This window comes from Corapipo altera, unplaced genomic scaffold (assembly GCF_003945725.1).
Source record: "Corapipo altera isolate COAL_440 unplaced genomic scaffold, ASM394572v1 146, whole genome shotgun sequence".
Classification (NCBI taxonomy): Eukaryota; Metazoa; Chordata; class Aves; order Passeriformes; family Pipridae; genus Corapipo; species Corapipo altera.
The window spans coordinates 240,423-265,909 of record NW_020884981.1 but is presented as its reverse complement, the minus strand read 5'-3'; the positions used below and the strand labels follow the sequence as shown (position 1 = coordinate 265,909).

Sequence of the window (25,487 nt, the reverse complement as noted above, 5' to 3'; positions counted from 1 at the left end):
TGGGGGCATAAATGGGTTTGAGTAGGGCTGGGGGGGCCGAGCTGGAGCTGGAAGAAGGGGGGGAAAGGAGGAAGGGGCGGGGGGTGTCAGCCCGGCTCGCTCCCCCTTACCAGCAGTTTCCCAGCAGGCCCTGCAGGATGTCCGAGGGCCTGGGTGTCCGGAACACCGACCACTTCACCGACCGGTCCTTGAAGATGCTGCAGTTGATTTCGTGGGGCCGCAGCCACTGCTTGACCCGCTGCTGCACGCTGTCACCTTCCGGGAACCCCACGGACTTGGGCCCAGGGGGGAAGCTGTCATCTACAAAATTCACTTTGTTCTGTGGGAGCACAAGGCAAAGAGAGCATCAGCTGGGGCCTCTTGGGACTGGCTGGGCACAGGGAGCTCCCCAGTGCCCCCTCAAGAGTGAGAGCAGAACTCCCAGCCCTCCCACCCGGCCCGGACAGACCCTTCCCAGCACTGCAGGGCAGCAGGGCTGGGAGAGGTGTCTGCTGGCAGCAGCAGGGATGGTTTTTGTGCTTCAGGTCCAGTGTTCAGCCCTGTCAGGGCCAGCTCACCTCTCCAGCCCCAAGCTCCAGAATAGGACTCCAATCTGCCTTTTCCTGTTTCACAGGAGCCTCCCTGGGTAGGGATTGTCTCACACCTTGTGCTGGTGCTAAAAGCTGGGCCGTGGGGGGCCTTGGCTGCCTCTAGAAGTGGCAAAGCCTGCAAACAGCAACCCTGCAAGGAGCCACCTGGCAAAGCAAACACTCCTCAAGTGGAGCCCTGTCCCTGCTCTGGAGGGGACATGCTGGGCTTGGCAGTCCCGTGCCAACCCCCAGGCACATCCATGGGGGACCTGAGGGGCAGCTTTCGCAACTGAATTCAGCCAGACAAGCAATTCCAGAGGGAGGGTATCCCAGGTCGGAGCCCTCCTGTAATAGCTGTTGTGCAATAAATAAATAGGATGGATGGAAGGGCAGGTGATCCCAGAGGCATCACCCACATGGATGGTAACACAGAACACCAACTGGAGAAGGGCAGCTTTTTCAGACAGTCTAACAAGGGGTGAAATAAGAACAGGTGTTTCTTTGTTATTGTTAATTAAATTAAATTAAATTCTTTCAGCAAAAGCTGGCTCTCATTTAAATTAGCTTTATGCACACCAAACTAGTAGTTGTCCTCCTCTTTTGTGGCAATGCTATGTGAATGCTTCCTTTGTGGGGCCTCAATTAGCACCTCCAGCTTCTCTCTTGCAGAGGGGTGTTTTTCAACTCATAGCTGTCATGTCCCAGGGTGTGCTGCTCTCTCAGGGGAACATCTGCTCCCTGCAGCTGACGAGAAGCCACCTCTGCCAGCAGCTTCATCTCGTCACATCCTGGCCTCACACACGGCCCTCTGGGCTCCTACACAGCCCTCTGGGCTGCTCAGGAACCTGCTGTGCAGGGCCACATGGACACAAGGGAGGGGATTCTCCCCTCTACTCTGCCCTCCTGAGAACCCACCTAATACTGTGTCCAGCTCTCCAGGACTCAGCACAAGAAAGATGTGGAGCTTTTAGAGCAGGTCCAGAGGAGACTACAAAGATGCTCCAAGGGCTGGAGCCCCTCTGCTCTGGAGCCAGGCTGGCAGAGGTGGGGGTGCTCACCTGGAAAAGAGAAGGCTCCAGGGAGACCTGAGAGCCCCTTCCAGTACTTGAAGGGTGCTTATAAATAAGAGGGCAAGTAGTGATAAGACAAGGGAGGACAGTTTTAAACTAAGAGGAGAGATTTAGGTTAGCTATTAGGAGAAGATTCTTCCCTGTGAGGGTGGTGAGGCCCTGACACAGGTTGCCCAGAGAAGCTGTGGCTGCCCCATCCCTGGAAGTGTCCAAGGCCAGGTTGGACAGGGCTTGGATTCACCTGGGCTAGTGGAAGGTGTCCCTGCCCATGGCAGGGGGTGGAATGACACAGGCTTTAAGGTCACTTCAAACCCAAACCATTCTGTGATTCTGGTGGAAGAGGTCAGCTCTGCTCTCTCCCAAGACTGAAGAGAAAGGGTAAAGCTAATAAGGGGACCACACATTGAGAAGAGCTGGAACAGGTACCCCTGGAATAACGGAGGAGGGAAAGCCCACTGCAGGAGCTCGACCAGAAATCCTGACAGGGAGCAGCATGGGCTGCTCCACGTGACACGGGGCAGGGGGACAACAGGCAGAGGAGAACTTGGACAGCCTGACACTCCTCCAGGGAAAGGATGAACAGCCTGGGAACTACTGGGACAGAAGGAAGCTTGGAAGCTGCCTCACACACTGGCCTCAACAGAAGCATTGGTGGGAGGCTGCAGGGACACTGGGAGCAGAGCAGGCACGAGGGTGGGAGCAGCACTGTCCCCCCACTGCTGCCAGGCCTCCCTTGGACTGCAGAGACTCCTCTAAACAGTGTCAGAGTACAGCAGAGATTCAGTTTGAGGAGGATTTTTGGGGGATAGCCCACGCTGATCTAACAGCACAAGGGGCTCAGCCAAGGCTCTGACCGAGCAGGATGGGGCAAGGCAGGCTCCCCTTCCTGGCAGTGCCAAGCTGCTAATTCAGCCTAGCCATCATCATGATTCATCCTTCAGGCCTGATTCCTGAAGTAACAGATGTTCCCTGCCTACAAAAGAGGTTATTCACTTGCTTAAAAGAAGGGGATAAGCAGAATCTGGGTCTCTCTGCTATAAAGACACCCACGCCTGTTAGCATGGACATGTAGCAATTTTAAAAGCCCAGAACCCCCAAAACAGGATCACTGTCAGAGCTTCCCCCCAAGCCAAATATCTCTTGTCCCTGGCCTGTGCAGTGGAGACACAGTCATGGACACGCTTCTCAGACCAGGCAGACAAATCCTTGTCTGCATGTCAAAATGGGACTGCAACTCCCTTTCCATCTGGTCCAGAAGAGCTGGAGGCTTCCCCCAGAAGGAGGCCAGAGAAAGCAGCATTCACAGGAGCATCTAATGCCACTCAGGGAAAAAATGGGGCCATCAGAGCTGTGTTTGAGGCTGAAACCCAACTGATTGAGCCAGACACTTCACAGTGGGAGGGGAGGTACTGGCACATGCTCCCGAGACCCTTGACTGGAGCCAGGCTGCAGCCAAACCTCAGCTGGCCTGCCCAGAACAGGGGGGAGCCACTTGTGCTGCACCTGTGCATTCACAACACCCAAACCAAGAGCGCCAAGGCCCAGCTTGTGCCTCTTAAACACCTGCAGTTGCTGGCAGTGGTACGAGTTCCTCTGCCTGCACCCCTGCCTGTGCCCTGAGTTCCTGCCTGCTGCACCCCAGACTTCTTGCATCCACAGGTCACAGCTGCTGCCCACAGACAGTGGTGCCACCAGCAAACCTGGGCACACTCTTCCCCAGCCTTCCCCACCCTTGGAACTGTATGACCACATCAAGGTGTCCCCTTCATCCCAGATGTTCTCTCTCACTGATTTAAAATATTGTGAGGTTTCAGAGTTAACAGGTTAAGCACTAGGTTTTAGACTTCTTCACCCTTGGACCAGGAATGGACTGTATGGGTTGTCTTCACCCCAGAAATTATTCTGCACCAACATAAAATACGACATTTCAGTGTTAACAACCAGCACCCAGCTGTTGCAGGTGAATATCTCCTCTGGAACCCCAGACACAGAGGGTCCCTGTGCCAGGCAATGCTCCAGACCCACGGCGGAGGCACAAAGGTGTCCCACCACCAAGTGAAAGCAGGAGCAAGGCTTGCTCAGCCAGGACTCACCTCCCGGCAGAAGGTCACGATGTTTTCCCACAGGGCTTTGGCCTCCCCCTCGTCCGTCTGCCGCCTCTTCTCCACGTGCATGCTCTCCCTCCTCTTGAGGGGCTTGAGGCCCTTGCGCTGGGTGATGTACTGCTGGGGGGTGTGGCAGGCCCCGCAGTGCTTGGCCTTGCCCTCGTTGAGCAGGGTGCAGGCGGGACAGGCCCACTGGCCCGGCCTGTCCTGCCCGCCGGGCAGCGGGGATGGGAAGAGCCGGGCGACCTTGCGGGCGGACGGGGCCTTGGAGCCACAGGAACAGCCGCCCCTGTCGCCGCAGTCAGGGCAGCGCGGGGCAGGCTCTCCCGGCGGGCCGTGCTCCTGGAAGCCGTGCAGCTTGGAGGAGCCACACACCTTGCACTTCTGCGCCTGGGTGGGGTTCTTGAGGGTGCACTTGGAGCAGGACCAGGTGGTGAAGTCGGGGCTGGAGGGGCTGCACGGGGTGAACCTCACTGAGTCACCCACCACGTTGATGGTGTCGCTGCCCTTCTGGGTGCTGCAAACCTCGCACTTGCCGGCCCCAGCGGAGTTGAGCAGGGAGCAGGAGCTGCACTTCCAGTGGGACGGGCTGACCTCCATCTCCTCCTCCAGCACGCTCAGCCGCTTGTTGGACAGCAGCTCTGGGAAGCGGGCGGCGGGGGCGGCCCTGGCCTGGCTCTGGGGAGAGCCCTTCTGCCCCGCAGCGCTCGGGGCCGCAGGCTGGGGGGCTTCAGGGCCCGGCATCTGCAGCTGGGGGGGCACCTCCCGCCGGCTTCGGGGCACAGGGTTGTTCTGCAGCCCCGGGGAGAAAGGGCTGAAGGGTGGTATCTTCTGAGCCTCTTGTTCCATAGCCACGGGGCCCTGGGTGGCCACGGCATCACCATCGGAGATCTCTGCAGAGACTGAAGGCTGCGGGGTGGAGGGGACCATGTGGAACCCAGCCGGGGTGATGACTTCAGGGACAACCAGCGCCTCTGGGGGGATCTTGGGCAGGGAGAGCTTGCGTGGGCCCCCACAGGCGGAACAGGAGTTGGCCATGGGCGTGTTGTGCAGGGTGCAGCGCTGGCAGGCCCAGCCGCTCTCCAGCTCCGCTTCATCGGGGCTCTTCCCCTCCGAGTCCTCACTGCTGCTTTCTGCCTTGGCAGCCTCCTCCTTGGATGTGCCCTTGGGCTCCACGAGCACAGTGGGCTTGGGCAAGATGCCGTTGATGACAGGCAAGGGGGAGCCACTGGGCCCTGGCTCGGGGGTGAAGCCACATACCTCACAGGTCTCCTTGCCCAGAAAGTTCCTGAAGGTGCAGCGGGCACAGGCCCATTTCTGTTCCTCCACGCTGAGCCGCAGGATGTGGTTGAGGTCGGGTTTCTGACGAGGGGCTTCGCAGATGGAGCACTGCCGCTGGCCCACGGGGTTCAGGAAGGTGCAGCGGGTGCAGGACCACTCACGGACGGCAGCCATGGAGCCGGGAGAGTGGGAGTGGCTGCAAGGAAGAAGATGACAGTGTGAGGCCAAGGCCATGGGCATGGTCAGGACCCTGCTTCCAGGAAGAGAACAACCAGCAGTACAGTCACTGTTCTCCAGGCACCTGTTCCTCTGGCATTGACAAATTGTCCAAGTGCATGGCAATGCACCAGCTTTCACCCAAAACACTTGAGGGACGGCACTCAAGCAGCCCACTGACCCTGCTCTCATGGTGGGGGTGTGCCCCAGTGAGCACACACACCATCTCTGTACTCAGCCTCAGCAACTTTGTGTGTCTGCAGATCATCTGTAACTCTCTGGAGTTAGAGTGACATCCTGATTTGCCTTTTTGCTGTTCCCCGCATCAATTCTTTCCTCCGTCTCTACTCCAGCCCACCTCTGTCTCATTTTCTGTTCCTATCTCCCTCCTGTCCTTTCAGCTCCCCACCACAGGCATATCACTCATCCACACTGGAATAACCATGTTATCCCACACCAGACACCACCAAGCCAAGAAAGGCAGGTTGTGGTGTACAGAGGTGCTTCTACCTGGCTACAGGTTTCAGGGCCAGAAGCCTGGCCCAGCCAGCCCAGGAGCAGAAGCTGAAGCTGGTCATGGTGCACCAGTGCCAGGACAGCTCATCAGCAGCTTCCCAGCTCAGCAAGGAGGGGCACCATGTCCCAGCTCCAGCTGCCTCCCCACTTACCTGGGAAGCACAGAGGCCACAGAGCCCTGCAGTCAACACCAGCCCTCAGTTTAAACCTCCAATGCTGCCTGGGAACGCCAGAAACCCTGATGGGAGAACAGGTCCAACATGCACCCGAGCCACCTCTTCCCAGGGCAGGAAGTCACAATTTCATTTTCTGGGTAGGTTCAATTTTCAGAAAGTGAAGCACAGCAGCAGCACCAGCTCCAGGGGCCACAGCAACCTCTGGGTTGCAGGGAGTAGCCCTCCCAGTGCTGCCACATGAGCACACACTCAGAGAACCACAGAAGGAATCCCAGCCCTGCATGGTGCCCTTTGTCCCTTGCTCGGGGTCATTTCCTGGAGCCTAGCAAAGGTGGGGCTGAAGCAGAGCTTTCTGCTTCCTCCTCCTCCACACAAGGAACAGCTCTCCCTCAGGTAAACGTGCAGCACGAGCCCAGAGCCCTTCCTCGGTGCACTCCTGCTCCCAGACAACGTGGTTTAACCCAACCTCGAACCCAACCTCCAGGCCAGCTGTGCTTCTCTCCAGCAGAGCAGGTCCCCTTCCAACCCCTTCCACCCCACTCTGCTTGCCTGAGGTCATGGACAGGGCCAAGTCTGCAGGAGAAGCCACCAAGTCCACCCCATGCCCTCAGCTCTTCCTGGGAACAGCAAATTCAGGCCTTCACAGACCAAGGAAAGAGCAGCCTAAACCATGGGAGCTGCACCTCATGGGCTCACCATGGGCTTCCTCTCCAGCATCCCTTCAACAACCCAGTTCAATCACCATGCTGGCTGGAACAAAGAAGGGAGGGAGAACATTAATGCCACAGAGGGCAGGTGCAGAAAGCTCCAAGATGCCTGTGGAAGGACCTGGATCCTGGCTGGTCTCCAGAATCCCCAGTAGCAGCACCTGCACATCCAGCTTCCCAAGGCACTGAGCAGACTGCAATGCAGCAGCAGGGTCTGGAGGGGACAGAGGATGCAGCCAGAACCCCCATGGGGAAGAGGATGGTGACTCTCCCTTTGGCTGCTAGATGAGAAACTCTCCTGGGAACACTCCAGCAGCAGCAGCAATCCAACCACATTTTCAGACCACACTCTACAGCCACTGGAAGAGCAGCTCTGCCTCAGAGATGAGATACAACCTTCAACTCCCTTCTTAAATCAAACACTTCTCTAAATAAAGCCTGGAATCAAGAAATCCATTTTATTGCAAGAGAGAGCTTGAAAATTCATTCTGGTTCATATACCGTGCCTGCATCGTTTGAACTTTGCAAGGTATTTATTTACTGGAGTTATTCCCAGCTAAGAGAAATACAAACATTGATTTTTCTGCCTCAAGTCCTACAGCTGAGAGCCACTGCACATCGCTCTCCTGTGTGGCAGCACCGTGCCCACAAGGACTGAAAGGGAGATCATTCCTCAAGCAGAGAAGGAGAAGGAGCTCCGTGCCCGGCTCCGGCAGCAAACGGGGCCATGAAGGGCACTGTGATCCTGTCACATCCATTTGTCTTACTGGGTGAGCTCCATCAAACCACAGGCATCAGCAAAAGGCAAGTGAAGCCTGTCAGCAATCTGTGCCATCCATGGCCATCCTCCTGCAGCATTCCATGCTGTTCCCCACTGTACACTGTGCTGCCTCCAAAAAACCCACCTCTAAATGTAGATGCCACAGTGCTTCCAGAGGGTCTGGACATCCAGCCACCAACCCTCCGGCTGCACACATCCCTTTCACACACTGGTCCTACCCAGCAGGCAAAGGCTCCTGGCAATGCCACCACAGGACCCTGGAAAGAATCACTTTATCCCTTTCCATAGAGAAGGGAAAACCCAGGATAACCTAAAAGGCAGAAGTACCACACGAGGGGACAGTGGGATGAGCTGCATCACCAGACTTGTTTGATGCGGTGTCAGGGATGAGCTGCAGGCTCAGGAAAGGCAGCATCATTTCACTTGGCCAGGCAGGAGACTCAGGCTCAGCAGCAGGAAGGGAGGCAGGAGCCAGGACACTGCAGTGCTCTCCTCTAAGCTGTGACACTCCTGGGCTACACTGTCCCCCTCCTGGTCCCTCATCTCCCCCCATGCCACAGGAGTCGGCTCCTAACACTGCCCAACTGCTGCTGGCATTTCCACCTACTTGACTTTCTCAGGAAAACAAGCCTTCCAGAAAGGCCATCAGCTCTTCCCTCCGAGGTCCTGCAGTGGCCACGCCACCAGTGTGACAAGCTTTGGCAGGAGACTTCCCTGCCTGCTGTTGCACCATGTCGTGTTGCCCAGCAGCCACAGTATTCCCTGAAAACTAGCAGGAAATGCACGGAATTGGGAGAGGACATGGGACATGAATCTTCAGCTGTCCCCCACAAGACACCAGTCCCCCAGACTTGGTGACGAGCCCACAGCCTGCTGCCCCCAGACTCCTGCTAGGGCTCATGGACAGTTCCAGTCCCTGCCTGGAACATCAGGCTTAAAGGTCCAAAGATCCCAGAGGGACCTGTCTTTCCATGGTCCAACTCATATCACCACGTGGTGGATCATGGCAGCAGCCTCTGCCCCACAGCAACACCTTCCTCACAAACTCAACCAGCAGGAGAAACCCAACCACAGCCTGTCCACGCTCCATACTTCTCCCTAAAAAGCCTGGTTGGCTCCTTTCCCGGCAGGCAAGTGAGGAAACAGGGTTGTGTGCAGCACCTATTCCCCAGGCCCATCTGCTGTGTGCTAACACACACTTGCTCTCCAGCCCCAGCAAACACAACTGAGATAAACAGCACCTGCCACCTTCCCAGTGCCTGTGGAAGAGGAGCTCCTCCAAAACCAGCCCTGCAGTCACCCACCCACGGGAGGGCTTTTCTGGGGGACACTTCACTGGGAGCACGATGACACGAGGTCACCACAGCCTGGGAGCAGGGAGCTGCTGGAGGCTCTTCTGGGGTGCACACAGCAAGGAAAGGGCAACAGTGGTACAACCCCACACCTCCAGCAGCATGGATGGGGCTGGATCCACACCTCCAGCAGCATGGAAGGGGCTGGATCCTTGTGGCTGTGCTGCTCACCGCAGCAGCTCTCCCCAGCCAAGGCAGGAGACATCAGCTGGCAGGAGGCAGCACCGTGTTGGCAGGAGTGCCCCTACCCTGGCAATCACAGCAGTGTAATTATCATGCTTAAAAAATAATATAGAAGGTACTCAACCCAGCAGGCAGCTTTCAGCATGCTGAGCAGGTCCCAGGGAACCTCACTGCTCCAGGGATTAAGAGGGTTCCAGCTGGTCACCTTCCAAACCCACCTCAGGGCAGTGATATCCCCCTCCCAGGGCTCTGCTGAGAGATGAGTCTGCTGAGCCTGAGTGTCCTGTTGCTACAGAGCCCTGGCTCCTATGCAGCCATCAAACTGGCCAGGGGTGTCCACCACCTCTGGGTGCCACCTGAGACCAAAGATTTTTCTGAAGCAGGACAGAACAGGAAGGAACGGGGTAGGGAAGGAAACCAAGAAGTGCCCAAAAAGCTGCAGTTTGCGTTTTTCCTGCTGGCAAGGAGCTGGGGGTGTGCCAAGGCTGTGATGTGCAGCCGAGCTCCAGGGCAGGAGGTGGCTATCAGCCCTGGGCAGAAGCACCTTGGAACTGCCAGAGAACGGCTCGAGGTGACCTGGGCACCAGAGCGAGAGATCCCAAGGCTCTGCTGCAGAGCCCACATGGCAACAGGATTATAGGAGCCTGTGTCAATCACACAGCAACAGAATCAGGCTGTTTCTCTAAATAAAACTCCCTACCAGAGCAGCTAAAGCCTTAAAACTTACTGCTTTGGTTCTCCCCCGCAATAAATAAACAAATAAATAAAAAATCAATTGTTCCAGTCAGCAATCCCAACCCTGAGCTCTCTGACACAGAACACATCCCAGCAAAATCCTCATCTGACAAATGCAGGAAAAAGCACTACAGCTTTGTGAAGGAAAAGAAAAATCACCAAAAAAATCTAAACAAAACCCTGCCCCAATTGAATCCCTTCCCCTCCTCCCCATCCAGCTGATCATTAATATCTCCAATTTAATTTTCTTTCAACAGCACTGCAAACCCTGACCTAAGAGAGGACTGCTGAGCCTTCTCCCACACAGACCTACCACATCTCCAGAGCAGCAGACCCCCGTGCCCGTGCAGGGAGGGGTGCAGGAGGTCAGGAAGCACACGGCATCGCTCTGCCAGTTGGACTGTGAGGAGGACACGTGGGTTGGGCTCATGAAGCCGGGCAAGGAGATGCTGTTGGCTGAGCTGACTCACTCTTGCAGAGCCAGGCAAGGGCTGGGAGGCTGGACCAGGAAGGTTGCAGCAGATATACTGGCAGAGCAACACAGAAACACCAGGAACTGGGACTTTCCACTCAGTACAAGTTTCTGTAGGAGCATCAGTGGAGAAAAACAGTCTCTGATTCACACTTCGGAACCCCCAGGGCTATAAAGTAAGTGTGGCCAGCTCCATGCTGGCACCATCCAGACAGGGCAGGTTGCATAAGGACTTCCAAATCCTGCCTCCAAAGTGAAGCAAGAAAATAAAACAGCCTTTAACACCAGCGACCTTCACCCCATTCTTTCAGGACACTTCTGGGTTCCTTCCTACTCAGGATATTCTATACTGGAGAGACACAGACAAACATAAAGCACCAGAAGGGTCCTGTCCCTTTGCCCTCTTTTCCCTGAGCAAGGGGAGAGACAGCAAAGAGAACCCCCCCTACACTCACCCATGCTCTCCTAGAGTTCCATCCCGAAGTGATCAAGTCAGGCAGTGCCAGATGGACCCGCATGTCCCAAAAAACAGGGGCTGCACCTCTCCACCTGTGGGCAAAGGCAGCATCCCACTTCCACTAGAGCAAGAGTGGAGGATCCCAGGACAACTCAGGTCAGAAGAAACCCCAGGGGGGTCTCGAGCCCAAACTCCTGCTCCAAGCTGCATCTCTTAAAGAGATCACAACAGGTTGTTCAGGTTTAGACAGTGTGGTCTTGGAGACCTCCAAGCACAGAGATTACACAACCCCTCTAGGCAGTGACCTCAACTGACTGACTGACTGACCTTGGGCAAAAATGCTTCTCCTTATAGCCAGTCTGATCCCCTCCTGGTCCATCCTATGTTTGTTGTTTCCTGTCCTCCCATCCCACGCTGCTGTGAAAAGCCTGGCTCTGTCTTCTGGATGATGTCCCTGCAGGTATTGGTGGAACTTCTCCAAAGCCTTCTCTGCTCCAGCTTGAATGAATCACAGACTGGTTTGGGTTGGAAGGTACCTTAAAGACCATCTCCTTCCATGCCCTGCCATGAGTAGGGACACCTTCCACTAGCCCAGGTTGCTCCAAGCCCTGTCCAGCCTGGCCTTGGACACTTCCAGGGATCCAGGGGCAGCCACAGCTTCTCTGGGCAACCTGTGTCAGGGCCTCCCCACCCTCACAGCCAACAATTCCTTCCTAATATCCCACCTATCCCTGCCCTCTGGCAGTGGAAGCCATTCCCCCTTGTCCTGTCCCTCCATCCCTTGTCCCCAGTCCCTCTCCAGCTCTCCTGGAGCCCCTTTAGGCCCTGGAAGGGGCTCTCAGCTCTCCCTGGAGCCTTCTCTTCTCCAGGTGAACCCCCCCAGCTCTCCCAGCCTGGCTCCAGAGCAGAGGGGCTCCAGCCCTAAGTGATCAACTTAGTGGCCTCCTCTGGACTCGTTCCAGCAGGTCAGTGTCCTTCTTGTGCTGAGTTCTTGAATGAGCTCAGCTCCCTCATCCTCTCCTCCAGCCCCTTGACCATCCTAGAGCCCCTCCACTACTACTGGGAGCAGTCTCACACTACAACTCTCTGAATGACACTCCTGCTCCCCTCACAGGGCACTGGGGAAGTCTTTGGTACCTTATGGGACCGAGCAGCCCCCCAGAATGGGGCTGGGGGCTCACACCTTCCCCAGGGCACCTGCCAAAGTGCTGAGGGAGCCCCAGATGTAAAGCTGCTACAAAGCACAGCTTCATCCAAGCAGAACCCTGCCAACTCCAAAAGCACCACCAGATCAGCCTTCTGGTGACTACAGAGACAAAGCTGTTCTAAGAAACTCTTGCTAGAACAGCTTGGCTTTATTACCACATCTGACAACTCATGTTGTTCCAGGCACCACCATCACAACCACAACCAGCTGCACTGCCCAGGACAGGGACCAGCATTGGCCCCTCAGCAGTTCTGTAACACCCAGGACATGCAGCCCCCTGTGTGAAGCAGCATTAGGATCTGATCATCACACTGAGGTCAGGGGAGGAATGAAAAAAACAACTCCAAAGAGGCCATCACCTTCTTCATGCAGCCTCTGACACCAGGCAGCTCCTTCAGCCAGGACTGGAGCTAGGACCTCGTCTGAGCTCCTTTTGTTCCTTCATCTGGTGGAAGGGAACTACAACAACTACAACTACACAAACCCCTCCTGTTGTTGAAGCACTTGCGGAAATAAAGACTTCTTGATTCTGAAATATTAATAGTCGAGTGCTCTGGAGCTTTATCATATATTTATATCTGCTCTCACTCTTTAGTGTCGATCCAGGACAAATTGTCAGCAAGTTCCCAACAAACAGCTTAGATCAGGGAAGGTAAAACAGTTGAGGGACCAGCCCATTCTCCTTCCATGCCAAACTCTCCTCCAGCCAGGACACCTCTTCTTTCTGGAGGTTACCTCCTCCCAGCCCAATATCAGAGCTCCTGACCATTCACTGGGGCAGGACAATTACATTTACGCAGAAAATGGTATTTTCCACTGGTAACAAGCTGCAATGATTTGAAGCAAGACAACAGGCTTCGTTCTGTTTAATAAAGCAAACAGACAAAAATCCTTCATCAAAGCAGAAGGGAGGGGAAAAAAGGTCTAATTCTGCAGCAGGAGACCATGCAAGGGTGAGCACTTGATGGTGAAGGGGGCATTTAAGACCCATCAACACTACACAACTCTCCCCAAAAGGTGCCAAGAGCCTCAGACAGACACTAAGAGTTTCCCAAGCTTATGACGCACTCCAGTTCCTGGGAATTTCTTGGTCCCCTTTCACCAAACCTCAGAGGGTTCCTGCACAGTTTCTATTTAGCTGCTTCTTTTCCTACAGTGGACACAGCTCGGGCAGCTCAGATGTGCTCCAGCAGCCAGGGAGAGAAGAGGCTGGGAGCTTTAATGAGAAGTTCCCAGGGGAAAACTGAACTCTGTTAATGAGAGTTCTGAGAGAAAGAACACTGGCCCTGTCTGTATGAAGTGCACTCAGCAGTAGAGTTTTCTGGCAGCCAACAAAACCACAGAACATGCTCTCAAACTGCAGCTTTCCCTGCAATTTGTCATCACCTCCCCAAAAACAGGGCTTGCCTGTCTGAAGACAGATGTTAGGGGTGAGAGAGGACATCTTGCTGTGGGATAGGCAAGAAAGGATTTCATAGCATCACAGAATACCCTGAGTTGAAAGGGACACACAAAGATCATGGGGTTCAACTCATGGCCCTGCACAGGACACCCCAACAATCCCACCATGTGCCTGAGAGTGTTGGGCAATTTCAAGGTGATGCTCAATAAATGTAAGTGCTTGAAAAGGATGCAAGTGGGACAGAGAACACACTCCTCTATCCTTGCCAGCCAGGAAGAGACCCTCAAGGAATGTGTCAGAGTGTGGTGGGAAACAGGAGGAGAGCAGAGGCACAGAAAGCTCCTGTAACACACACCAAAGTCTGGTTTTGATGGTGGAAGGAAGTTGAGGAGACAGTCATTGCTTGGAGAGTCCTCTTCATGGCCAAAATCCCTGGGTTTGGCTCTGGAAAAAGGAGGGAAGGAGCGGAGTCTTTGAAGGGTCTGCCCATCTGGAGTTCATAGGATCATAGAATCAACTGGGTTGGAAAAGATCTCTGAGATCATCAAGTCCAATCCTTGATCCAACCCCGCCGTGGTTCCCAGACCATGGCACTGATGCCACATCCGGTCTCATCTTAAACACCTCCAGGGATGGTGAAGTCACTGGAGTTGCAGAGCCAATGCTGCTGCAGGAATGCCAAGGGACACACCCCTGGAAGGAACATGGCTAACACTGCCTTCCCTCCGAGGCCAGGGACACATGGGGAGCGTTATCCCAAACTGAGGCACAGGAGACATTGTTCTTCATATGGAATCAGCAAAGCAGAATCAGAATCTGGAAGGCTTGTCTTGTGAGAAAAACACGCTGTGCATCATTAGCCTTTAATACACCTTAATTGCTCCCATGTTGTAAGAAAGGAGCTCTCAGAAGCAAACCAGTTTGGCTGGCAGAGCACAGGCACGCTGGGACAAGAGCATTCCCAAAGGCTCCTCAGCTAATGAGCAGGTTTCCCAAATCTCTGCCAGGACAACAAGAACCATCCCTGGGGATATGAATGGCAGAGGCAGACTGAATATTTCAGAGGTCAGCAAAGTCAAAAGTTTTGCAAGCTCTGGATTCATGAACTTCTGATGAGGGACTGGGTGTCTCACCTCCTGCACCTGCCCAAGGTTCTTGGGATGCAGGGCCCAGACAAAAGCAATGTGGTCTCTTCAAAACCCAGGATGGAGGCTCTCAGCAGCACGGGATCACCATGGGACAGGCTCTGCAGCCCCACAGCTGGCAGGGAACAGGCCCGGGAAGGTCCCCATGGAGCCCCAGCCTTGGGGACAGCCACCAGCACAGCCTCAGCTCCTCTCATGCTGCACTGTTTCTCATTAAGATCAATTCCAGCCTGTTGTTATAATTAATAACCTTGTCTTGCCTCCCTGCATGCAAGCAGGGGAAATTTCTGCAGCTGCAATCACACTTCACGTCAAAGAAACCAATTTAGCACAGCACTACTGCTGCCATCATTCCTGTGCTCAATGACTTTATTTACCTTCTCTGTACCTAAATTTCCCAGTCCTGAGTACCTGGGGAAATTAAAAGCAAAAAATATCAAGCTCCAGTTGCACCCAAATATTACAGTAGGTGAGGGAAATTTGTGTCCTTAACTCAGGCCTGTATTTACTATGGATATGTTTAAACAGGTTCAATTTGACTCAAGGAGGTGATGAATTGAATGGCCTCCATCCATATCTTGCCTTGCTTTGACTACACAACACTGACTAAAATCCACATATAGTGGCTATTTTAACCCACTTAAGAGCAAATACACAAAGGAAGTACAGCAGTTTTATAGGGTCTTGTCACAGTGGCATGACATTGCTGTAACCTGAGTGTAGAAAGCACAAAGGATCTCTAGTTCTGCTAAAACATTTTGGAGTGCTTGGGTGCCAGCAGCTCCCACAAAAACTGCTCTTTCATGGGGCAAAAGGTCCACAGTTCTCCAGCAAATGCAACACAAGAATTCAAGAATTTAATCTTTTTTGGTTAATAAAACAACAGACTAGACCTGGAAGACTGATGTTTCATTGGATACTTGTAGCTTCATCTTCTCACACACTTGTAGCAAGAAAACCCTTTGAGAACAGTGGTTTTATTCTTCAGAAAGCCTGGTATAAATTGGTTCAGCTACTTTGTGTGGTTTTTATAATTACATTCCATCTTTGGTCTGAGCAGAATGGTTCCCATGTAAAATAAAGTTGTCCAGTAAAATTCGTGAGCACCTGAAGTGGAGAAAGAGTCAGACTCCATGGAAATAATCCCATAGACCAGGAGGATACATCTTACAGAACTGCTGCTGAATAAAACAATTAAAATAAAATAAAAAGATGGCTTGGATAGAAAGGCTCAACCTCTCCCAGACTTCAGTCCCAGCCATCAAAGCAAGGCCTCCACAAAGAAAAACTGAAAGCCCTCGTGATCCACGACCCAAACAGGGTCTTGCCAATGTGTTGTGCACACACAAGGATTGTGGGAGCTGCTGTAACAGCTTTTGGACCTTCAGACTCATCTTTGAAGTGAAGCCAGGGAAAGTTTCTCTGGATGTAGCAGAAGGGAATTTGGGAATTTAATTGTCTCAAGACTGAAGTCGCACAGGGATCTCCAGCATCCAGTGCATGGCAGAGTCACAGACACCACACCAACCTCCTGGATGCTTGATTCTCCATGCTGAGATGACAGGACAAAAATCTCTCCATGAGCCACCACAGAAGAGGGCTGATGCCACACCCTGGCAGTGGGAACACGACTCAAACACCAGCACCAGGGTGCTCCTTGCTGTGCACACACGTCAGCAGGTGCCCCAGAGCCCCACTCGGCCCCTCACTGATGCTGGGAACAGGTTCAGTACAAATGTGCACTGTGGTTTCACTTCAGCAGCCTCAGCAGGGAGGGAGCTTGGAATTATTCACACATGGAGAAGCCTGAACACTTCTGAGGAAAAGAACGAAAAATTTCAAACCCTGAAGAGATCCCCCTGGGTAGGAAGGAAGGCTTTGAAGGAAGGGCAGGGTCTCCAAAAAGCTATTTAATCATTCCCTGACTTCCCTGCCTTGAGGCAGCTTGGGAAACTCCTCAAGAGCCTCTGAAGGGTCAATCCTGGAAGGACCTTCCCTGGTTGGTAACACAGATGGACTGAAACGGTGGCTCAGGGTGAGGGGGGATCAGCTGCAGGGACCCAGACAGGCCATGGGCAAAGGCCAAACAAGTGAGATGTGGCAGAGAGGAGCGATGCTGCTCACCAGGGCCAGTGTTCAGCCTCAGCTCTCAGCCCACAAAACTCTGGCCCTCTGAATATATTTACAGAGCAAAGGCAGCCCTGACATCAGGACATCAAGGGCTGATGGAATACCATGGAACCGACCACGCTCCCAGCAGGGACCAGCAAGACACGTCTGGGATGAGCTGTAGCACAACCCCCCATGGAGCAGTGCCCTTTAAACCTCAAGGTGTGCCAGAAGAGGGTGGGAGTTACCAGGAGCCCCAGAACAAACACACTTAGAGCAACATGAAGCCAAACCAGAGCCTGGATGCAGCTTCTCCTCTCACACTCACGAGGGCTCCCAGGTGGACTGGACAAACTGGGAGCAGTTTAGGAGTGAACATGTGGGCAGGACATGTCACACAGGTGCCACTCCCAATTGCCAAGCCTCCTCTGAAGTCAGGCTTTCACAGATGTATAGAAATAAGGGAACATCAAGAAAAACAGGGAGAGGATTTACAACCAATATACCAGCTCTAGGACTAGGGAGATGCTGGGCAGGAATAGCTGGGAGGATGATGTTTTTCAATACTACTGTTGCACTAATTCTTTTCAAATCATGGCAGGTTTAATTTAAAAACCCAACAGAATCTATCATGCTTGGGTCAGGAAAAGTGGCAGGGATGGCCAGAAGAGCTCAGAGTGAGAGGATTTCAGGTGAAATTCAGGAGGGAGTGGACTAGAGGACATCTGTTAGGACATCTCACATCTGGAGAGCAAGGCATGGGACAGGTTTGAGGAGCTGCAGGTGATGCGCTGCAAGACATCCCCACCTGACACTCACTGCCAGCACCACCAGCTCAGCTCCAAAACACCACCCTGTACTTTCAGAGAGTAAATTAAATCCCTCCTTCCCAGCATGAGATGGAAATTCAAAGCTATTTGCTGCCTTTGAGGCCTGAAAGGCAAAATATTGCTGTTGGGGGATGCCATGCAAGTGTGGAGAGGGTTGTCTGCCCCCTCACGTGGCCCTGCAGGGGCTGTGGGGTGGTGGGAGCTATTGCAGCACAGGCACAGGAAAGGAGGTGGGAGGATGCTGCTGAGCCCCTCTCTCCTTTTGTCCCCCCAGTTCCCAGCCCTGCCCATTACCAGCTGCATGGGGCAGGCTCCTATTTGCTTGAGAAACAACCATCTTTTTTCCCTTAATTCCCCCAACAAAATAAATCAAGGCACAGCTCCAAGGTGCAATTAAGAGAAAAACAACAGGAATCAAGAGCTTGGTACCTTTTGGGATGGAGGGAGACAGAAAGACTCATGTTTCTGAGACTAAGGAGAGGGGGCTGCAGCCTGGTAGGAAGGAAGCAGAGCCCCCAGCCTCCTCCTCCTCTTCTCCTGGGGCTTTAATTTGGCCACATTCCCAGTTCCTGGCAGAGCTGCTGCTGGGAGCTCTTCCTGCACAGGAGGACAGTTCTCAGGCCAAGCTCTGCCCCAGCACTGTCCCACACCAGAGCAGGCAGGGCCCTTCCCACAGCTGCCAGCCACGCTCAGGGCACCCTGGGCAGGACCTCCTGCATCCTGGGGAGCTGGAAGGCAGCAGGGCACTGTGGTCCATCGCCAGGGGCTGTCAAGCTCTCCTCAGGATGATTAACAGGCCTTAATGAGGAGCTAAGCCAGTCCTGTGCCTCAGGAAAGCAGCTCAAGCTTAATATCTCAGCCAACAAGCTTTGCACTGATCTGCAGAAAGAAAGAAAGATTGCCAAGGGACAGAGGAAGAGAGAGGAACTCTGGCAACTCCCGGCATCCCCAGAGTTCAGTCTGTGGTCAGATCAGGGCACGGCAATCGAGCCACCACAGCTACACTACAAATGTCACTGGGAGCGAGGGGAAAGGAGAGGATGGAGGCTCCTCCCGGAGCCTGCACCACCAACCAGCAAGCCCTGCCATCTCCTGGGTGACAGGAGGTCAGAAGGCAAAGGGAAAACCTGAAAGCCCCCTCTTCTACACGAGGAACCACATCTGCACCCCTTCCAAAGAACACCGATCCCACAGGAGGATCCTGACGCAGAGCAGAGCCCCGGGCAACGTCCCAGATGAACCGGGTCCTGCAGTCTGCACACACATGCACACACTCACTGCCCACCAAGTCCTTGGCTCCACACACAACTTCCAAGTGCACTCACGCTCCCTGCCAGGTGCTGGAACACACACACAGGCCCGGGGCAGTTGCTGTGCTGTACTGACCTGGGCGAAGCGGGGCCGAGGGCCTGGCCAGCGTGGATTGCTGAGCTTGGAACAGAGCAAACCCCACCAGCCTCACAGATGGCTCCAGCCCTTCCTGCTCCCAGATCATCCACAGCTCCTCCAGCTCTGTTCCCCTTCCCAGGTTACGTCAGGTCAAGCAGATGAATGCAAGAGAACACACAATTTGTTGCTGCATCAGGCGTGCTTTGGGGAGCCTGTTGCCAACTGCAGCAGGCTCTGCTCTCCTCGCAGGCTTGGGGGGAGGAACAATAAGGAGGGGGGAGAAGCCGCCTCAGGTGCTGTTCAGACTCAGGGCAAATGAACCAGCATCTCCCCCATGCAGCGGGAGGAAGAAGCAATTTATTGTGACAATTGGAGAGAGCCTGCAGCGGGGTTGGCCCTCCCTGTCAGAGCTGGTGAACCACACCGAGGCTGCAGCCCAGAGGGGAGGGTCTGCCAGTCAAGTGGTGTATGCATCACTCCCAGGGGGAAAACCATCAGCAACTCAGAGAACCAGGCTGCAAGAGATCCCTGCTGCTCGTCCCTCACACCCAGGGCTGCCAGGGAGCAGCAGGGGCTCAACACGGCCCTCGGACACACCACAGCACCTCTCAGCATCCCTCTCTCCACAGGGGTCGTGTCTTGACCCTTCAGCCTGAAAAGAGGTTGAATTTTTGGGTACAAGTGTCTCTGGGATGACACGGGTTAGGGAGCATCCACCAATGTGGCACAGGTGGGATGTTCATATTTGCATCTTGAGCTCATAATTAAAGTTCATGTTGGCTGTGGAGAGTTCACCATCCAGGAAACAGAAGTTCTTAACTTTTAAAGGTCCTGTAACAAGAAGGATCTGGGATGCCAGGTGTCTCGATTAGTCAGGAGAGAACAGGTAGCAGCACAGAAGACCCCTTCTGAAGGAACATAATTCCAGTGTCCATTTGGTCTCCAGTAAATACACAGACAAGGCTGTGTCCTCCTTAGCTTGCAACACCTGCCTGGCTGCCACATTCCCTTTTTCCACACAGTATCTGGTGAGGTTCCAGACAGAACTGGGACTGATTTTCCCACTACAACCTATGAATCACCATCAACACCTGAAAAAAATAAGGCTTCACACCTGCACACACTCGTACATATGTATCTGTGCAGCCCTGTGCCTGCAGCAGCCAAGGCACTGACAGACTGAGTCCACAAGTCCAGAAACTAAATGTGAATTCTCAAGTCCTGGCAACGCTCCTTCACCATCCTCTAAATTTCTCTTACTCAGTAACAGAACGATTTCCAAACCTTTGGGTCAATCCAGAGCTGCTCTTTCCAAGCTGCAGGAGCTACATGTGGGAGCACACACTTCCCTGCATCCCAAAAAAGAAAGCAGCTGGAGTCACATCCGAGCACTGCAACGGGAAGATGAAAGACTTTCAGATACTCCTCTTTTTCCGCTGACACTGCCTTTATGGGCCCTTCTCCTGCTCTCCACTACACACACAGCTCCTTGAGCTGCTGATTTGCCACAGGTGCTGAAGTTCCAGATGCTTTTCCATCTTTATTTATTCTATTTAAATAACAGGGGCATATGGTTTATTACAGCTATTAAATGGTTTGTGTAAGTATATGGGGGAAACCTTAAGAGAACAAAACACGTATCTGATCCTGGGATTCAGGAGGTTCCTGGGACCTCTGAGCACCCAGACACTGGTGCCTGGCCACAGAGGAGCAGGGCCACCTCTGCCTGCTAACACCTCACCAAGGGCTGGAAATGAGTTTCTAGTTCATCTGCATCACCCCAGGTTCCTTCAGTGCTAGCGAGGAGGTTTATACCAGCCCAGGAGAGTGTTAGGAATGCTGTTCCCTTTCTAGGACAGCTGCCACCCCTGAACAGGACAAAGGTCTGAGCTCCAGGACAAGCCCAGTGCCAGGATCCAACCAGGAGCTTACAGAGAGGATCTCCATTATCCAAATTCACTAACACAGGCTCTGTGCATAAGTTGGGTTAGTGCAGCTGAAAAAAGATATCCCACAACACAAGAGCCCAGCTTCTCTTGGGAGAGGAAAGGATCCTGACAAGGAAAGCTGTCCCAGAAACCTGCTGCTGTGTCCCTCACCCCAACTGCAGCCATGGTACCACTGGAGGAGCTCAGAGACCTGGGCATGGAGATCAATCAAGAAGTTTCGATCAACTCTCTCCGGGTCCTCTTTGAAACAGCGTCTGGAGAAGAAGAGCACAGGCTTCTCTTCGAAGGAGGATCTAAGCATGGAGGCACAGAGATCCAGGATGCAGGATCTAAGCATGGAGGCCCTTCAGCTGAGAAAGTGGGAAGGAACTAAAGTACCAATGGGGCTGATTTCAACAGCTGTGTTCTACAGTACAGGCTTTACCTGCTCTCAGCAGGGAAGGGAGAGACAAGGAAAGGAGCAGGAAGCTGAACTCATTAAGCTGCTCTCTCATCTGAGGAGCTGGGACAGCTTCAGCAAGGAGGGTGGACTCGTGGGACCAAAGGACACTTGTTTCCATCCATTTAGCTACCCACACCTGAGGTGTGTTTGAACAATCACTTCAAAAGCAACCCCTGAGGAAAGCGAGCTGGATGAAGAGGAACATCTACTTGTTGTTTTCATTTCTCTGTCTTTATGCCAATTAAAGAATTTCTTTTCAGGTGAGGGTCTGTGTTCTGCCTCAAAGAGCCTGTGCTCCCTGGAGAACAGAGCGGGCTGAGGTGGTCATGTGGAGCCAGCACTGCAGGGACTGCTGGCCCTGTGCTTCTCTGCAAAAATCCCCCTGCTCCAAACCCCCAGAATCTCTCTGTTTTCTATCACTTCTGCAGCAGGTGCCTTTCCTCTTGGCACCTTGCTTTTCTCACCGGTACATTACACAAAAAGCAAGTTGTGTTGACATCAGGCAGAGTTATCCTTCTTTCTTTCAACACTTGCCCAGTGTTTGAAGAATCTAACATGGAAAACACCTTTGAAGTGTCGCAGCCAGTCAACAAGCTGCCAAGACAAAGACATGGTCTGTACTTTAATTCTGGTCTCATAGTCACAGAATCCCAGAATGGTTTGGTTTGGAAGGGACCCCAAAGCTCATCTCCTTCCACCCCCTGCCATGGGCAGGGACACCTTCCACCAGCCCAGGTTGCTCCAAGCCCCGTCCAACCTGGCCTTGGACACTTCCAGGGATCCAGGGGCAGCCACAGCTTCTCTGGGCAACCCGTGCCAGGGCCTCCCCACCCTCACAGGGTGGTCAAGCTCAAGCACAGTGGAAGGGGGCAACAACACAGGCAGAGCACTCACCAAAGGAGACAGGACTGGCAGCTGGGAAACATGTTTGCTGGGACATACAGCTCCTGGTGTGGGACTGTGCAGACAGACCCCTTGTATGGACTAAACGGCAAAAGTTTTGCCTTTCACACACCATCCAGGGCTATTTTCCATCATTTTCCCCAGCACAGCCCATAGAAGATACACACATTGTGCATCAGCAAACAAAAGCACCTGCATGTGCAGGGTAGTTTGGAAGCACAGGTCCATTTGCCCAGATGAAAAGCACCTTCTGCCTTTAAGAACAGGGAACAACTTCAGATGTCACACACGTGAAAAACAGGACCTAGAACTTATGCTGCCATCCCTCCTATCCCTTGTTTGAGGCTGTTTCACACCACTTTCCAATGCACCAGGTGTGGGGTGGGAGAAGAATTTTCCTGTTTCCCGGGACTAGAGAGATGTGGGACTAAGGCTAAACTTGCTAGGGGCCCATAGCTGGCAAGAGCCAGGAAAACCTGATGGGTCCATAAACTCAGGACCCACCTATATCCCCTTACTCCCACTGCAACTTCCCTCTCATGGGGCGGCTAGAAGAGATTTACTGGTGACTGCCAACCTGAATTGCTGCTCAGCTAAAGATCTGTGCTGCAATTTGTAGTGCTGTTAAAATAGAATTGGAAGAGTGGTGGGGGAAGAGAAAGAGGGAACGAAAGAGAAGGGAGGGGAAATGGATCAGGAGTAACACCACTGCTCCAAAGCTGTCTGCTCCCATCTCTCACAGCCCCATTGAATCAATCACCCTGCACTTCCAGCTGCTGTGCTCCAGCCCTCAGATCCTGCAGTGCCAGTACCTGGGCTCACTTCACGGGGGGGCACACACAGGGTACAGGTAATAGAGATCAGTCCATCTCTGCAGCAGCTGAAGTGTCAGGCTCAAGAAGTAGAGCTGGCAGAGAAGGGCACAAAGGGCCAGGGCATCCTCAGGCTGGTGGCTGCTCACAGGACTTCCACACTGCAGCCACTAAGGACAGGAGAAGAGACACCCCCATCCCAAATGTCACCCACTGCCTTCTCATTCTGGCACTGGTTAAACACCATTCCTACCTGCTGAGGTCACAGGTGAGCTAAATTATCCCCTGTACCTCCAAGTCTGCCAGCTCTGCACACTACAGCTGCAGGAATGTGGCTGCCAAGTCCCAGATCGATATCCCTGCATGTGCAAAGAGCCAGAGGATTCCCCCTCGAGCCTCCCCCGACCCCTCCTCTGAGGAGAAGCCAAGGCAGGGTCAGAGCGCCCTGCAGCTCTCAGGGAATCCTGGCTCTGCTCTGCAGGACTGGTGCTGACACATGGCTTTCAGAAAAAAGCAAAACCTCTTCAGTGAACGTCAACAGAACAGCTTCCTCCTGACGTCAGGAAACTCTCCCACCCTGAGCCAGCCCTCTGTCCTCACTGCCCAAAACATGGAAACTCAGAACTACAGCCAAGGAGACTTTGGCCTTTCAGCACCTCAGCATCCCTGCTCTTTACTTCTGTAAATGAGGAGCTAAGGCAGTGTAGGCTCGAGGATTCATTCCTCATGACAGAAAACACCACAGGGCTGGCTGTTCCAGTTTAATGAGGCCAAACCCTCGATCCAACACTGAACCACCCAGGCATTGGGGAGCTCTCAAACCCTGCCACTGAAGTATCTCCTTCTGGTGCTCCAGCCACAACCATTAAGGTTAGAAAAGACCTCCAAGATCATCAAGTCCAATCTTTAACCAAATATCCCCATGCCCACTAAACCATATCACAAAGTGCCACATCTACTCATTTTCTGAACACTACCATGGGTGGTGACCCCACCACTGCCCTGGACTGGCTGTTCCAATGCTAAACCACTCTTTTTATGAAGAAAGTTTTCCTAATATCCAACCTGAACAACTTGAGGCTGTTCCCCTTGTCCTATTGCTTGTTACCTGGGAGAAGAGGCTGACCCACTCCTCGCCACAACCTCCTTTCAGGTAGTTCCAGAAAGCATCTCCCACTTCTTTGTGCAAGGGAAATGGGAGAAGATGGGATCCTGAGCACAGGCTGAGTCCCACCAACAGCAATGGATCTGACTGTGTGTGTGCTCCTGACCTATAAAGGTCACTTCTCTCCCTCATGGGCCTGAACTTTAGAGGGGACAATGAACAACAGTTCCCAAGAAGGGATAAAACACACAGATCTTCCTGTGGTTTGGCTGGGAATGCTTCATCATGCACAGCCCATGTGGCATTTTTATTTCCTGATGGCTTCTAGGACAGTCCTGGGCCCACCTTCAGGGCTAGTGTGCACAATAAGACACCCTTGTTGGGCAGAGTGGACCCTGACCTGTGCACTCTGCAGCACGTGGGCTCCCTCAGCATGTTGTGACCCCCACCAGCCTAAAACCCTTCCCTGCACCTCCTGCCCCACTGGCACCAAGTCAGGTGTGGTGGCCAACAGTGCCCCAAGGCCACCCAGGCTGCTGCCATGTCACCCTGCAGGATGCCATGGGCAAACCACCGAGCTCCAGGAGGACACAAGAACATGTCACCACTCCAGAAGCCCACTGTGATCCCACCACCCCATCAAAGAAAGGTTCCACACAGGAACCCACACTTGGCCTCACATTCAGTTTGGCATCACTGTGCACTTTGAAAATAGGGCCTGTTTGGTTTCTCCAGCTTATCAGAGACAGGGAGAAGGGCTGGGTGAGTTATGTGGAGCTGGAAGGGCCAGGAGCAGAGCAGAACAATGCTGTGCTGAGGCAGGCTGAGCCACACAACCAGCCAGCACCCCAAGCTGCTCCTTCTGCTCATGCCCCAAGCTCTAGAGCTACTGCCACCTTAATACACATCTGGCTGACTCCTGGAGCAGTCAGGGAGGCTGGAATTACCAGGGAAGCCCCTACAAGTTATACTGTACCCTGGAGGCCCCAGACTGGGTAATTCAGACTGTAGCACTGTTTAGTGCCTCGTAAAGATGACACATGCTTAAGTTAGTGCTTTGACAGCTGGACTCTGGAGGATGCTCCTGGCTTGAGCACATGCAATTAACCCTCACAAGTCCATGTGTCAGAGGGAACCACCCTGACATCACAGCAACCCTGCAGAAGCCATGCTGGGGCTGCTCTAACAGCTCAGCATCCCTTCCCTGCAGCAGGACACAGAGCTTCTTACCAAGCAGGGCAGCTCCTGCTCTTGGTTAAAGCTCCTGAACCTCTTCAAGTCACACACCCCTCACAGACAGCTCCCGGGTAAGCTCAGCAAGGACGACCTGAAGGACGTCACTGTCAACCTCCAGACACGGGACAGAGAGGAGGGAGGAGAGCACATGCCCTGGGCACTGAAACACTCCCAGCAGCTCAAACGCTGCACAAGACAGATGGGCCCTGTCAGCTGCTGTGCCCTCCCCACCAGCACTCCCTGAGCAAGCCAGGGTTGCAGGGCCCACACCAGTGTGCCCAGAAGACACAGAGCATCTAAACATTTGCTGCAGGAAAACATAACCCAAGGAAAACGGG

At 53.6% G+C, this 25,487-nt stretch overlaps 1 protein-coding gene across 8 annotated transcripts in view; it reads right to left on the bottom strand.

The window, feature by feature from the left end:
* The window catches only part of CAPN15 (calpain 15), a 53,932-nt gene that overhangs the window by 9,306 nt on the left and 19,139 nt on the right, over positions 1-25,487 (bottom strand). For 7 of the 8 annotated variants that reach the window (XM_027665893.1, XM_027665894.1, XM_027665896.1 and 4 more), the window contains 2 exons: positions 3,733-5,221; positions 111-319 (listed from right to left, as the gene is read on the bottom strand). In XM_027665893.1, the coding sequence (XP_027521694.1) occupies positions 111-319; positions 3,733-5,221 (1,698 nt within the window). Of the gene's footprint in view, positions 1-110; positions 320-3,732; positions 5,222-9,656; positions 9,665-19,509; positions 19,514-25,487 lie in introns of those variants that run through there. The other variant, XM_027665900.1, reaches the window with a different exon arrangement.